Source organism: Acanthaster planci, linkage group LG21 (genome assembly GCF_054643075.1).
Source record: "Acanthaster planci isolate LZ-2023a linkage group LG21, COTS_SCS, whole genome shotgun sequence".
Taxonomy (NCBI): Eukaryota; Metazoa; Echinodermata; class Asteroidea; order Valvatida; family Acanthasteridae; genus Acanthaster; species Acanthaster planci.
Window position 1 is genome coordinate 1,958,073 of NC_141797.1, and position 13,255 is coordinate 1,971,327.

Sequence of the window (13,255 nt, forward strand, 5' to 3'; positions counted from 1 at the left end):
CCTTCATAAATGCCTTACAGCACAACACAATATACGATGGATTCCCAACGGTTTTGTTCTAGCATACTACTTTCATTTTTTCAAACACCCCCGTCCATCTTATGGTATATTCTTTGTGTAAGTTGCCCAAAAGATTCCCCTTATGTGGACTTGGCGCGCGCTTGGCGAGCCGCGTGCACACAGACTCTTCGCCAATCAGAATCGAGACCGTTTCGTACCCAGGTGCCATTGCGTGATTTACGCATCGAGCATTGTCATATCCCAACGGACATTATCAAGTTGGAAGTTATTGAATAGAGAGACGGTCTGAGGTATTTATGAATTGTATTCAAAAGATCATTGCCAATACGAAAGGTAACAAATTCTTCATTCGATGTCCATTAAAAGCATTCTTCAAATATTACAGTCCTAGTAGCCTGTTTAATTGCATAAATGTTATGAGAGGTTTCTGTGCTGCATATTTCCTTCATGAGAACTAAGAGACTACGACATGTCTGTGAATTTCTGAAGTACTGTTCATTAAAGAGTTCCATCTTCAGATTTGGGAGCAAATATGAATGTTTTATGTTTACTTTGTATGCAGTACCGCATGCAGCTAATGTGTGCTAGTTGGCACTGTGTACTGACGTATAATTCACCATTTTGGTTCCAACAATTGAGAGATGTCGCAACTCTCTCTATAAAAAGCTCTGGCCCGTGCAAGACCACGCCTCTGTATTTTTTTCATTATTTGGTGTATGCTGATTTGGTCAATTTATACGGAGAGAAAGCAGACAAATGAGCCAAATCACTTCAGCCTTGCAAGCCACAATGAGCACATGCAGCCTCCAATATTCCCGCAACCCTGATTGCAGGCTATTCCAATGGTTAATGTCCCCAGTCTACCACTATCAAAAGAGGGGTCATCATTTGGTATTTAGGAATAGTGTTTAGTCTTTTGTCTTTAATAGCTGCATTAGACGTTTACGCTTGGCGAACCTGTTATTTATCTTTTGAACTGACGGCCAGTAATTACCAGTCACAAGGGATAAAGCTATTCATAGTCAAAGAGTATTATCAATACTTCAGCCAAGTGTTGCCTTGCATAATTATGCAGCGTTCAACACCAGTGGTTTATGAATGCGTATAAACAAACGAAAAAGTCATTGTTCATTTTAGTAGTGACTCGTGGCCTCCACGACTAAGTGCAAAAACTTCGAAAGGATTAATTGTGATACTGCTATAATTAGAGGCGCCAGGATGTTGTCGGTTTTGCATGAGAAAATATCAATGTCAAGTTGAAGTTTCAGTGCCACATATGTATCAGTGGAATATATCTATTTTCTTTATGTTTTCCTCGTCACATAAACAGTTTTCCTGCTTTTACAAGTCCTTGGAAGCTTCTGATTCTGTACCATTTTTTCTGATCGGTTCACCGAAATCTATCTAATGTTTTATTCCTGCACCTCATTATGTATATTTTTAACATAATTTCGTGTTGAAGTAATGTAATACTGTGTATATAACACATTTCAGAAGCTTTGTATACCAATTCATTATTATGTTATCTATATCACACAGTAACAAAATCTATATTACTAATAATCAATTGGCTTTACCTGGTGCCAATTACATATAGCTGCTTAAGCACAAGATTTTCTTACGCTCGAGACAACCTTGCTTGATAAATCAGACAAGCAGCCAAAACTCCATCTGATGTATACTGGTTTGGAATGGTATTTAGCTGCCTTTTGGTTAGCATGACAATCACATAGAATTTGAGCTGGTAACCTTTGATTTTTGTACGCAAGGTTTTTTCGCGCTTAAACAGATTTTTTACTTAAGCAGCTCTAGAAATTGACCCTAGTGTGATTGGAAGATTATTATCCCTATAGAGTAATTCTAAAGGGAGTCTGTGTCACTAATTTTCTCTTCATTCATGTTGGCCTATTCAAATATCTCAATATTATGCTAACTCAAAAAACTAATATTAGCCATGCCTGATTCGACATTTTGTTCTTTATCCAGAATATCTTTGGGAATAATAAAGTATTATACAGTAAAACTATATAACATGAGGTCAGGGGGCCATGGTTCAGTCACAGGGCGGATACAATGAGTGCCTCATCAGTGTTCATGAAGTCAGTGCAGCAAAGGTATAAGCATCACCTAGTGTAATAATGTATATTTTAGCTTCATGTGTTGTATTTTGACGCACTCAGCTGAAAGTAAGATACTCCCTTTTTATACTGTATAATGAAACCTAGAATCAATCAATGTCTACCATGTGATCGTTTCAATGTATCTATCTGTTTTTCATGGGCGTCGCAAATGAACACGGAATTGCTTGAGCGCTGCAGCGCTGCCTGCCCACGCTTGCATATTCCTCCTGGAATTTAACTTTTTGCCGTATTGGGCCAAACCCAATGTCGATGCATTGTGGCACGTGTGACACCCTAGATGCTTGCAATCAATACGGCCAAAAAGAAAGTGCGTGTGGCCAAGCCACAAGTGCTTCTACGAACTGGTAAAAATGGTGGTAATCTATTTATTCAGATAACACCGCTGCTTCGTGTGCTCTATTTCAGCACTCAGAAAGCGCATGCACGCACAACTTTCCATAGATGATTTACCATCATCATTCTGTGTGGGCGGGAAGCATTGACCCAATTTCTATCCGATGATACAATCAGAGCTCAAAGATGTCAGTGTTCCCCAGGGCCTTCTTCGTAAGTGCATGTGACGTCACATTGCAATAACAGGTGTGAGTACCTCTACATTTTTATCCACCAATATCTAGAACATACAATACATTACACGTGAGAAGTCATCTGCCTAATCGACATGAAAATGCAAAAAACACACACAACTTCTCATAATAAAAGACATTTGTTACTTCGCCAAGTGCACATGTTTTTATTTCTTATTTATTTATTTTTCATTTTCTTTTCTTTTATTGTTTTGTTGTTGTTGTTTTGTTTGTTTTTTGTTTGTTCGTTTTTTGTTTTGTTTTGTTTTTTTGTTTTTTTTGTTTTGTTTTGTTTTTTTTTTTTTTTGTTTTTTTTTTTGCTCTTTTGGTGTTTGGTTGTTTTTCGTTTTCCCAGTATAGTAGTGTCCGGCGTGCCAGGCACCCCTTGACTCTGACTAAAGGTGCCTTACCATGTGCACGCCAACACTCGCGCCAGGTGTCGCGTATCCGTGGAAATCGCTCCTGGGGCGATTTTGACGGATACGCAACACACACATGTGTATGTGAATGAAGTCGATTTTTGTGTCCGTAAGAGAGAAACGCATGAGCACATCGTGTACGCAATACACCCCAAAAAGGCACATAGATAGGCGCCTTAATCGTTCCTAGCCTACCATCAAGGTCTAAAAAACGATGGTGAGTCCAAGAACCAGTCTACAGGTTTGCAGGCAACGTATGGCAACAGGGCAATCAATTTAGTGCTGTGGACATATATGATAATTGATAAGCATGGCTCCCTCATCATTCCTCTTAAAATAATCATTTGGATCATTTGATAAAGTTCTCTAAAACGTATCAGCTGTTTTGCATACTGTTTGGAAGTAGAAAAAATGAAGTCGATCAGGTATCCGTTACGTTAACTGGAAGGTTGTAGTCGTTCTCTGATTCTGTATACGTCAAATACCAACGCCTGTAGGCCTCTGAATACCGATTGTAAAAATCATAAAATATGCAGATGGTACTGCATTAGTTGGACACTTGTTTGCAAAAAGAGATAGGATGGAATTACTTGATGCCAAGATTTCTGGATTTGCTCAGTAATTGTGTGAAAAAAAGGTTATTTGGAAATTGACACAAAGAAAACATGGAAGATAATATTTGATTTACGCAGAAACAAAGCACACATTCAGAGATAAAAGGTGAACCCGTTGAAAGAGTTACTGACTACAAATAATCAGGAATTGAGATTGACAAGCAGGTGGTTTTTTATTAATATTGTATATCAACTTAAGAGCAACATTTTACAGCAGTGACTTTTTTAAAGAAAATGAACATATTTCATGTGGACAGAACTATTTTGCAATTTTTTGTAAGTCTGTCTTCCCGAGTATCATCACATACTGTCTTATTTTTTGTATCTGGAAGCACTAAGTCTGGACCAGATTAAGTTAGATAGGGAGGTTAGGCAATAAAAGAAAATAATCGGCACTGATAATGTTCATGATTTGTATAAAATTCTCACGTTAAATAAAACTGAAGCGATATTGTCAAACGAAACCCACCTCTTGCATGTAAAATTTATCAGAAGTGCAAAAAGTAATCACATTCTACAGTGAAGGATTAAAACAAAACATTAAGGTAATTCATTCCTACCGCAGCCATCCACATCTATGATGATCAGCTGGAATGGTGTTTCCAATGCGTGTGTTGACCTTTGCCAACAATTATCCATTTTTTAAACAATTTTAATTGTTATACTTGTACATATTAAATTTTTAGTGTGTGTGTAACGTTTCTGTGACTTACTTGGAATCGAGTGTTTTGGGTTTGGTGAGCTGTTGAAGAGCTTTAATAATTGTTTTAAATTTTAAATGCATTTTAATAATTGTGGTGTAAAGGACCATATTAAATTTATCGATAGAGATAATAAAATATTTCAATTAAATTAAATTCGATCGCTAATAGAGCTTAATGATAGAATGCGATTCGACAAAAACAACTGTGGAAAACTTGAGATGATCATGCAGTTTTGCAATGAAATTCGTTGGCGATTGTCAGTAGATTTATTCGGACGAGATAATCAAGCAGTTGAAAAGTGTCTGTCTATACCAACGCATATAACCGGGTGGGTATAAAGAGTCTTTCGTATATTTAGTGCCACCTAATGAGCCTAAATGTGTTTAGAAGCGTCCTTTCATTCTCTATATCTGAACCACAACGTGCCTTATTGTTTGATGCTATTTACTTACCCGATTTTGCCGGCAGTGCAAACAGGCCATGGGCAATTAGGACAAGGTACAGGACACACGGATTGGCCATTTTGCTTCCAATGCCTTGGTCCCTCTGTTGAGACAAGACCAATAAACAATCTAAGAATGTGCTATCAAAACATATAACGTATTGATCTCTACATAGAGTTTGCATGGATGCCATTTTGCGGCTAGGCCAGTGCTTTTGTTTCACAGAGTATGCACAAAGGAGGTTTCGATGTGGAACCAAACAACTGCCCTGCAAGATGGCTACCATGCAAAGCCTCTATATACAGACTCCAGAAGCTCGAGCCCACTGCTATACTCAAACACGATAACTGTCTGGACATATGGGACTCTTGAGTTGACTCCCAGCGCATTCATGATTGCAGCATGTAACTCGTTGTAGTTTGTCCACCTTTCCAAGCTGTAGCGAAATAATGTGTGGGTAAGATAAATGACTCTAGGGGACACGGCAGATAACAGACATGAAATGATGGCATTAAATGTGACTGAATTCACGAAACGCACGTAGATTTCGATAAAGAGCCAGGCAAATTGAGGAATTTCAAAGATAGTGCCGAGTGGCTCCATTCCCTAATCTTGGCTAGCTATCCTATCAGTATACAGTTGCCAATGACCTGATGATTTGATTCAATAAAATTTACCAGAGGCAACTTCTTTCTGTCTTCAGTTTGAAAATTCATTGGTGACTTTTCTTCAGCAACTGTAATGCTACTCACCAGACGTGCAATAAGCATTGACTTTGAGGTAATGGTTACGTTTTTTTTAATAAGGCCCTGAAAAGGGTTTTTTAACTTTGGAGGGCTTTAGGAGTAAACCCTGGTAGAAATATATCTGGAGCAATAACATAAGTTTTCATGACCGTCTAGTGTCCTATCTCAAATGATGTTTTCCAATCATTCAATATTCATTTGGTAAATATTCACTGATGTGGTCAGTATCCTTCAGGACCACCACGACACATCTGGTAGGAATTCAAGCCAACATCAGCTGCTCAAGCGACCTGCAAGAAATTGTTTTTGTCACAGTTCGGCCTTTTACTGAGACTGGCCTCGTGCAAGGTCAGATCAAGATCCAGATTTACGGGAAAAGTTGTTGGGGGCCAATTTTCCAGGAATTTCTGTGTGGCTTTTCTGGAAGCTGAGGTTAGGTTTTGGGGCTTTTCACAAGCTTTTGGAAGAAAGAGGGATGAAACAGAGCACAACAAATCGTACTTTCCTCTTTTGAAAGTTTTTGGGTTCCCTTGGACCCCGGATCCGTCCTTGGTTGTGAGTGTTGTGTTGATGAAGTTTGGCTACAAAACTGAAATTAATAGAACTTTGAGTGAAGTACAAAATTTTCTTGGTATTTCAAGGATGGATTTGCTCCGGGCCAAAAAAATCCAAAATTAATTAAACTTTTCTTAGGTTGTTCATGGTGTACGCTGTGGACTGTGTCGGCAAGTCTTTCGTCTACACGTTCACCATGGAGACGTTGAAGATATTCCACGCTTCTCTGTCTCGGTAAAAATAATGAAAAGAAACATTTCCTGAAGATCCATAACCATAAAGAAAATTAAGGTTCGAAACAACTCCAGATTGTCTTTGATTAGCCGAAATGCACCTTTCGAAAAGAGTATAGCAACGACCTTTAAGATACCATTCGGGAAAATCATTTGGGAACCGCAAGGGCCAAGTGCAACCTAGCCCTGTCAACACAAAAATGACTCCCTCATATCTCATTGCCCATCTCACGCTGTTGTCCGGAAAAACCAACAATCAAGCGCAAATCAGTATTGGTTTATAGCGGGGCCGCTCGATCCGTACACGGCAACGGAAACCATATATCGTCATCTCTCTCCATTTGATATCGTCGGGCAATGCATTTTCGCCGCCAAATTACCACCGAACCAATCGCGGTTCCCGATGGCCAATCAACTCGGTACCTTTGTAACCGCTCGTTTACGGTCATCGTAAGCAGTAAATCAAAGACGCTGATACCATTGCGACGCGAAGTAATCATTCCCTCACCGCTAAGCCATGACGTCATTTTTTGTGTTTTCCAGTTGCGCATGACACACGTAAACAGCCGACAGGTCCTAGATAGAATTCCCAAATTAAGCAAAATTAGGGAGATATATAAGGATTGTGCTCTTGGAATTAGAACTAAAGCATACTTTTGTTTGATATCTCCTTGTGATTATAGGTAATTGTGGGTAGGGGCACTTCGTTGCAAGCGCGCATTTTATGCCGTGGCGTATTCAGCAGATGGGGGAGAGGGTTACCGCCCATACCTCCGCCCCCCTTCAAGACATGTTGCCTTTAAAAAAAATAATAAATACACGACCAGAGTGTTAGAAACGGCACAACCTACCGTCGTCTTGACAGCCCTTTGTAGGTCAACAATAGATTTTACAACCCTCCACAAAAGACCTGAATACGCCACCGATTTACAGAGGACTTTCCAACAGGATCACACGATTGCAAAATTAAGCAATAGGCACAGTACTCATTGAAAAGATTCATTGTGTAAATAATTGGAAAGGTAAAACATTTGTAAAGGAAAAAGTAAAAAGCGTTGCTCCCCAGGCTATTTTGACCCATCTCAAAGCTGGGGGGCGGGGGCAGATTCAGCCCCACAGAACTCGGCTGTGCTCTGTCAATTTTTTTAACTTGGTATGAAAATGCAGATACTCTTTATCATCACAAATGTTTGACCTCAATCAAATATATAGTTTTGTTGTTACAGCCATTTGAAGTTCATGGCTACATGCGTGAAAGTACGCATACATTGAGCATCGCAGTTGGAAAAGTATATTTGATTGATTGCCTGACCCGTCTCGGAAAAATGGGCACTGCGCAAGAACAGAATGTTCGATATTTGCAAAAATGGTGTCAAAATGACCGCAAAGTTACTCTAAAAACTCGTAAAGGCTCAACTTATGAAAAATTGTGCTGCGGCGATATTGGGAAAAAATGTTGAGGGGGGTGGACCCCCCCCAGCTCTTAGGGTTAAAATAAACGCATGGATAAGCACGCATAATACGAAGCCACTGGGTGTCACTATTGCAGTTGCCAACAAAAATTGTTGCACGAGTCCATAGGTTTTTTCCACGACACATTTTTTGTTGGGTCAGCTGCGCAACCTACAGGGAAGGCAACCCTCGTCATAGTAACAGGGGCATCCTTAACGCGCTAGGTGAGCTTGCATCATTCTTAATTAAGTAGGCCTGCGGAAAATCGTCTATGTCTGTAGTGACGTGGCGTTGGGTCTATGAAATAATTGCCTAACTTCATTTCCCTGGGTATTCAAGTAGCTTTCCCGTTGAGCCAAAGTCCACTGTGCTGGATACCAATAGACCGTTTTCATGTTGCTTGCTATGCGGGTGGTAGGCAAATACTGCAGAGATATTACCCTTGGTAAAGTCAGGTTTCGCATCGAAATGTGCATTTGCTTCCTTAGGAATACTTTAAAGGAGGGTCGTGTTTTCACCACATGATTCATACACTTTTTAATTTTCGGTTGTCTAATTTGTTTTTGACAGCTGTTTTCGATTTTTGAATAATGATTGTTTTCTTTAATAACGCTAGGAAAGATGGGACTGTTAAGAAGAGAGAGGGCTTTATGTCACATTCTATGCACTTTGAAAAGAGGGAGCAGTCAGGTGCCGTGTACACAAGTCATCAGTTTATGAAGTCCTTAACACTAAATACCGTTTGCATTTCGAAGGACTTAAGATACAAGTGGCGAATTGTTGGAAGAAATTCGACTTTCTCTATGTCACAGATTCAATGATCAATATCATTTGTCGGGGTCTAAAATGAACATCTGTACAAGTGTGAGAAAATGGTAACAATTATCGTCTACATGAGACGTAGACATGTGACCAAATCTCCTGCGAGTTGAGTCTTGCGGGCTATTTTCCCATGCCTGTTTTAAATAAATATTTTATTGAAACTGTCACTTAATATGGCATCTTGGTATCCATCGTCATTATTCTAATATAAAGTGTCCAGTTGGAGGGTTCCCACTGACGTACATTGTCCATGATGTATTTACAGGCCTCTAACCACAAAAGGGACTCTGGTAACTAGGGACCCATTTTGTTAGATTGAGTCTCAGGTAAACGTTGTGGACAGGAATGAGTTTGTTGTGGTAATATCGCAACAAAACCTATGCCCAAACATCTGAGAAATTAATTATAGGCACAAATTATGACAAATGTCAAAGGGCATATTATGGCTTGGTAAAAGCGTTGACAAAAAGGGTCTCTGTTACTTTGTAGGTCTGTAGGCAAGGTAGAGGATATATTTACTTGCTGGACTAATATGAAAAAAATGAAAACGTACCACTCCCTGAGATGGAACACTATTATCAACACTGAATAGCGGTGTTCGTACTCAGTATACTGTCAGTGCAGTGCATACAAAAGTATTTGTAATTAAATACTCTTACAGCGAATAATTTTGTACGCATGCAATGAAATGTAACAGTTCGCATATTACCGTTAATAATTTTCTTTTGCATATGCACACTAAACTCAAAGAAGATATACTGCAGAATAATTGGAGAGCAGCTCAACCACACCTTTCACCTTCCTCTGAGGTAGAAGGTCCTTATGCCATCTGACGACCAATCGCTCACCGAAGGCGGGGATCGTGCATCAAAAATAAAACAAGCAATTACTGTATTCCCCAAATCGTCGAAATTTTTGATTCTGCATCGAATCAGAGTTAAAATGTCTCTTGACTCACCTTTACACCGAAGGAGTCTCATTCGACTTCCTTCCAGAAAAGAGCACCTTGCGACTTTCCAGATGACTGTCGGCTTTGATCGAGTATTGCTCGTCACCTCTTGAGCGTAGTCGGTGAATGCCGCGCGTACAATGCGAGCATCTTATGCAATATGCCTCAGAGAGGAGGGACGGCCTCAGAGCGGAGCTGATTGGACAAACTCGCTCGTTAGGAATCATTCCCACAATTTTTTTTCTTTTACTCTTTCACCATACCCATAATAAACAGTCCATCGCACGTGCAAAGTGAAAATAATTGGAAGTAAACGCGTAGGCCTATGTAAAACGCTGAACATTAAAACAAAGGACATTTACGATGAATATGGATATTATAAGTTCACATTAAGCACATGGGGGTGCCTGGTCGCCATTTACGCGTTCATAATTTGCCAGTGTAATAAAATCTTAAAAGCTGAACTGTTTGCAACAAACAAGTTTTAGACACAACATCTCTTGTTATAAAAGTGAGGAGGCATGCTATGTTTGAAGGGTTAATGAGGAGAATGTGACTGAGGAAAAATTTTTTTCCACTTTCTGCTCCTCTAAGAAACCCTGTAATGCATCTTTTTTAGTTTCTCTTACCGAGAAATGCGCTTCTCTAATATTTAAACATTTGGATGCTTTGCCTGAAAAAATGAGGACACTGCTACGGTTTGGTGGAACAAAAATATATAGATCAAAATAAACTCAATGACAGCAAAATTTAAAGTGGGCAAACTTTAGTGTAGAAATAACTGTTTTTATAAGCTTCTTCTTTGAATGGCAACCACTATTGCTGGTAAATTTGCATCAGTATAAATATAAAAAGGCACCAAAATGGCCTCAAAATGGAACACAAAATATAAAATTAGGTTTAATAAGAAACAGAGGGAGCTTTTACTAAAACTACACTGAGCATTACATTTCATTGGCCCTTTAAGCCAAGTGTATTTGGTGTATTCCGTTAAGGTTAAGTCTCATTTCAAAGATAAGCACTGTCAATTTTTACTTCATTGGGCTACTTCCCTCCTAACTAGCGATTTTGCGGAATTATTCCAGACCTGCTGCCGACGTTTCCCGGTGTTACTCTCCAGTGGGTGTTAGTTCACCGGCGTGGGTCTCATCTACATGGGAATAAATGATCAGTGGTTGTCAGGCATTAAAGTCCATCACGAGCACACTGGTCATCGATCAAATAAAAATATGAGATACCTCTTGCGTCGCTGTGTTCGCAACTAGTAAAGGAATTCCGGTCTGGGAAAGACTGTTCTCGAGTCTGAGTCCAGGGATGACTGGTATGATCAATCAAATTTCCTCTTGGCATTTCTTGTTGGCTCTTTTCGCGAGTCTCGACAGGAGGCTTTCGTTTGCTTACCTAATCAGGGTGTGGCAAGCCATCGACATGTCTTATTCTCCCGGGCGTTGTGCGTCAGGAAGTGAATATGGAATACTTTGTAGGCCTACTGGCTGGTCTTTCATGTACACAAATATCCAATAGAACTGAAAAACCTTGACGTTACTCTGTGGTACGTGAATGATTTCTTATGTCAGCTCAGTGGATCGTGCCTTACCTCAATCACTGATATAGATGCCACAGGAAAGCGCAAACGAAACAAATTGTTATGTCACTATACTATGTGATTGGTCTATTGGCCTTTGCGGTACGTATTGAAGCGTATCAACATGTGGCTTAAAGGGGAGATGTGGCTTTATGGGTAGGGACTGTGACTTTTTGTTAGGGGTTGGGGTTCGAATCCATCCGCTGGCTACACAGTATGACCCATGTAATTTTGATGTGGCTCTAACGACGCAATATAAGCTGTGTTCCGTTCCAAGGTACTGGCACTGATGTCAAAGAGACTGGCCAATCAGCTAACAGCGTGGGCAGAATCTGCAGATACGTAACAACCAGAGAGCACAAAAAAAGCTTGGAGGCCGTTTCCTGTCCCCACACACAATGAGTTCAGGTCTCCCTGAAAGTTCGTACTTGCAGCAACCACTGCAGACAAAATGTCTGCGCCCTTGTACTGGAAGAATTGTAGGATCGACCCAAGGCGGGTTTGCCAATAGGCACTAAGCGTGTTGCTTTGGACTTTGAAAAATTGGGGCATTACAAAAAAAAAAACCCAAAAACAGGCAGGTGCGGATCCAGGGCATTTGGGGGTCAAACTCCATCCCCCCCCCCATTCGACACAAAAGTAAAAAATAAAGGGGAAACTAATATACAATAACTAAAGTATTTTTAAAACGAAATGGCACACCGCAGATTCTTGGGTACAGCGTGAGTATTACACATGTATTACAACGTGAGATACACATGTATTACAACGTGAGATACACATGTATTACAACGTGAGATACGCATGTATTACAACGTGAGATACACATGTATTTAAAAAACCCTCAGGCCTTCCCCCCCCCGAAAAATCCTGGATCCAATCCTGTGAGGGCTTACAAAATTACCAAGTACCCCTGTGCTGATAACCAACATGAAATCGGTCTTAATACCTAAGGCAGAGCAGGCCAGCAGGGTATAACACTGGTGCCTAGGACTATGCATAGCCCAGTCCTGATTGGGCCCTTCTCTTGTTACGTCATAATCTGAGTTTTTGCTAACCAGTGGTTCACGATTAAAGCATGATATGAGTGGTCGCCAGTAGGAATAAAGCAAAGAATTCACATATTGTCAACAAAATCTTAAGTGGCTATTACGACACTGCGTAAAACTACATGAAACACAAAATGATATACCTCCAACTATTTTACCCGTTTGGGCCTGGTGGTCATTAATTTTGGGAAAAAGGTTGCGGCTAAGAAAAAGTAAAATTTCAGCCGCCTGTGCATGTCGGTAGGCAGTATTAAATGTAACGTCAAAACACGAAACATACCACCTGTAACTAGGAAACATTTACCAGGTTTTCAAACTGAAAAAAAAGGCTTTTGTCAAGGGACACAGAAACTTCCTGGGTCCAGCCAAATCCTTTGCTCCCTCTCAAAAATATTATTGTTCAGTACCGCTTTGCAACAAAGAATTCATGCGTTTGCCGTTAACGTGATGATGGCATGCGTTACTGGTAATGCAAAGAGCCCGTGTGACATATCAATTTAGCTACCATTGCAGGGAGGAAATGGAACGTAATAAATAGAGAGGCAAGCAATTTCAGCACTACTGGCGCACTTAGATCACTTGGACAGAGTCCAGTTTTGTTGAAAGAAGGTCGTCAAGATTCCATGGCCTTTTTCATAACTAATTTACCAACCTTGGTATTTGCAAGTCTGGTTGAAGAACATGCACGACAATAGTTCTCGGTTTACTGTTCATTCCATTTCATCATCCAGCCTCAAATAATTATTGGATTATGGCAATGCAAGATGTCGAGGTGGAGACCAATTTTTGTATTTGACCTGATATTTGATGTGTGGACAAAGAGGAAACCAATGTCACACGTCCTTGTCGACTTGCGTGCTCGTTTTCCTTCTATATCATCGTTAATGCTGTGACGTAATTCGTAACCTTCAATGAAATGACCGTTTGTAGAGATTGACAACTGTTTAAAAGCTACC

General features: G+C 40.1%; 1 protein-coding gene across 1 annotated transcript in view; it reads right to left on the reverse strand.

The window, feature by feature from the left end:
• Window positions 1–9,786, reverse strand: part of LOC110983163 (uncharacterized) — a 34,711-nt gene extending 24,925 nt beyond the window's left edge. Inside the window, exons 1-2 of the mRNA XM_022242167.2 lie at window positions 9,675–9,786; window positions 4,918–5,011 (exon numbers count right to left, since the gene is read on the reverse strand). Of these exons, the coding sequence (XP_022097859.2) occupies window positions 4,918–4,987 (70 nt within the window). The 5' untranslated portion in view covers window positions 4,988–5,011; window positions 9,675–9,786. The remainder of the gene's footprint in view (window positions 1–4,917; window positions 5,012–9,674) is intronic.
• Between the last annotated feature and the right edge of the window lie 3,469 nt (window positions 9,787–13,255).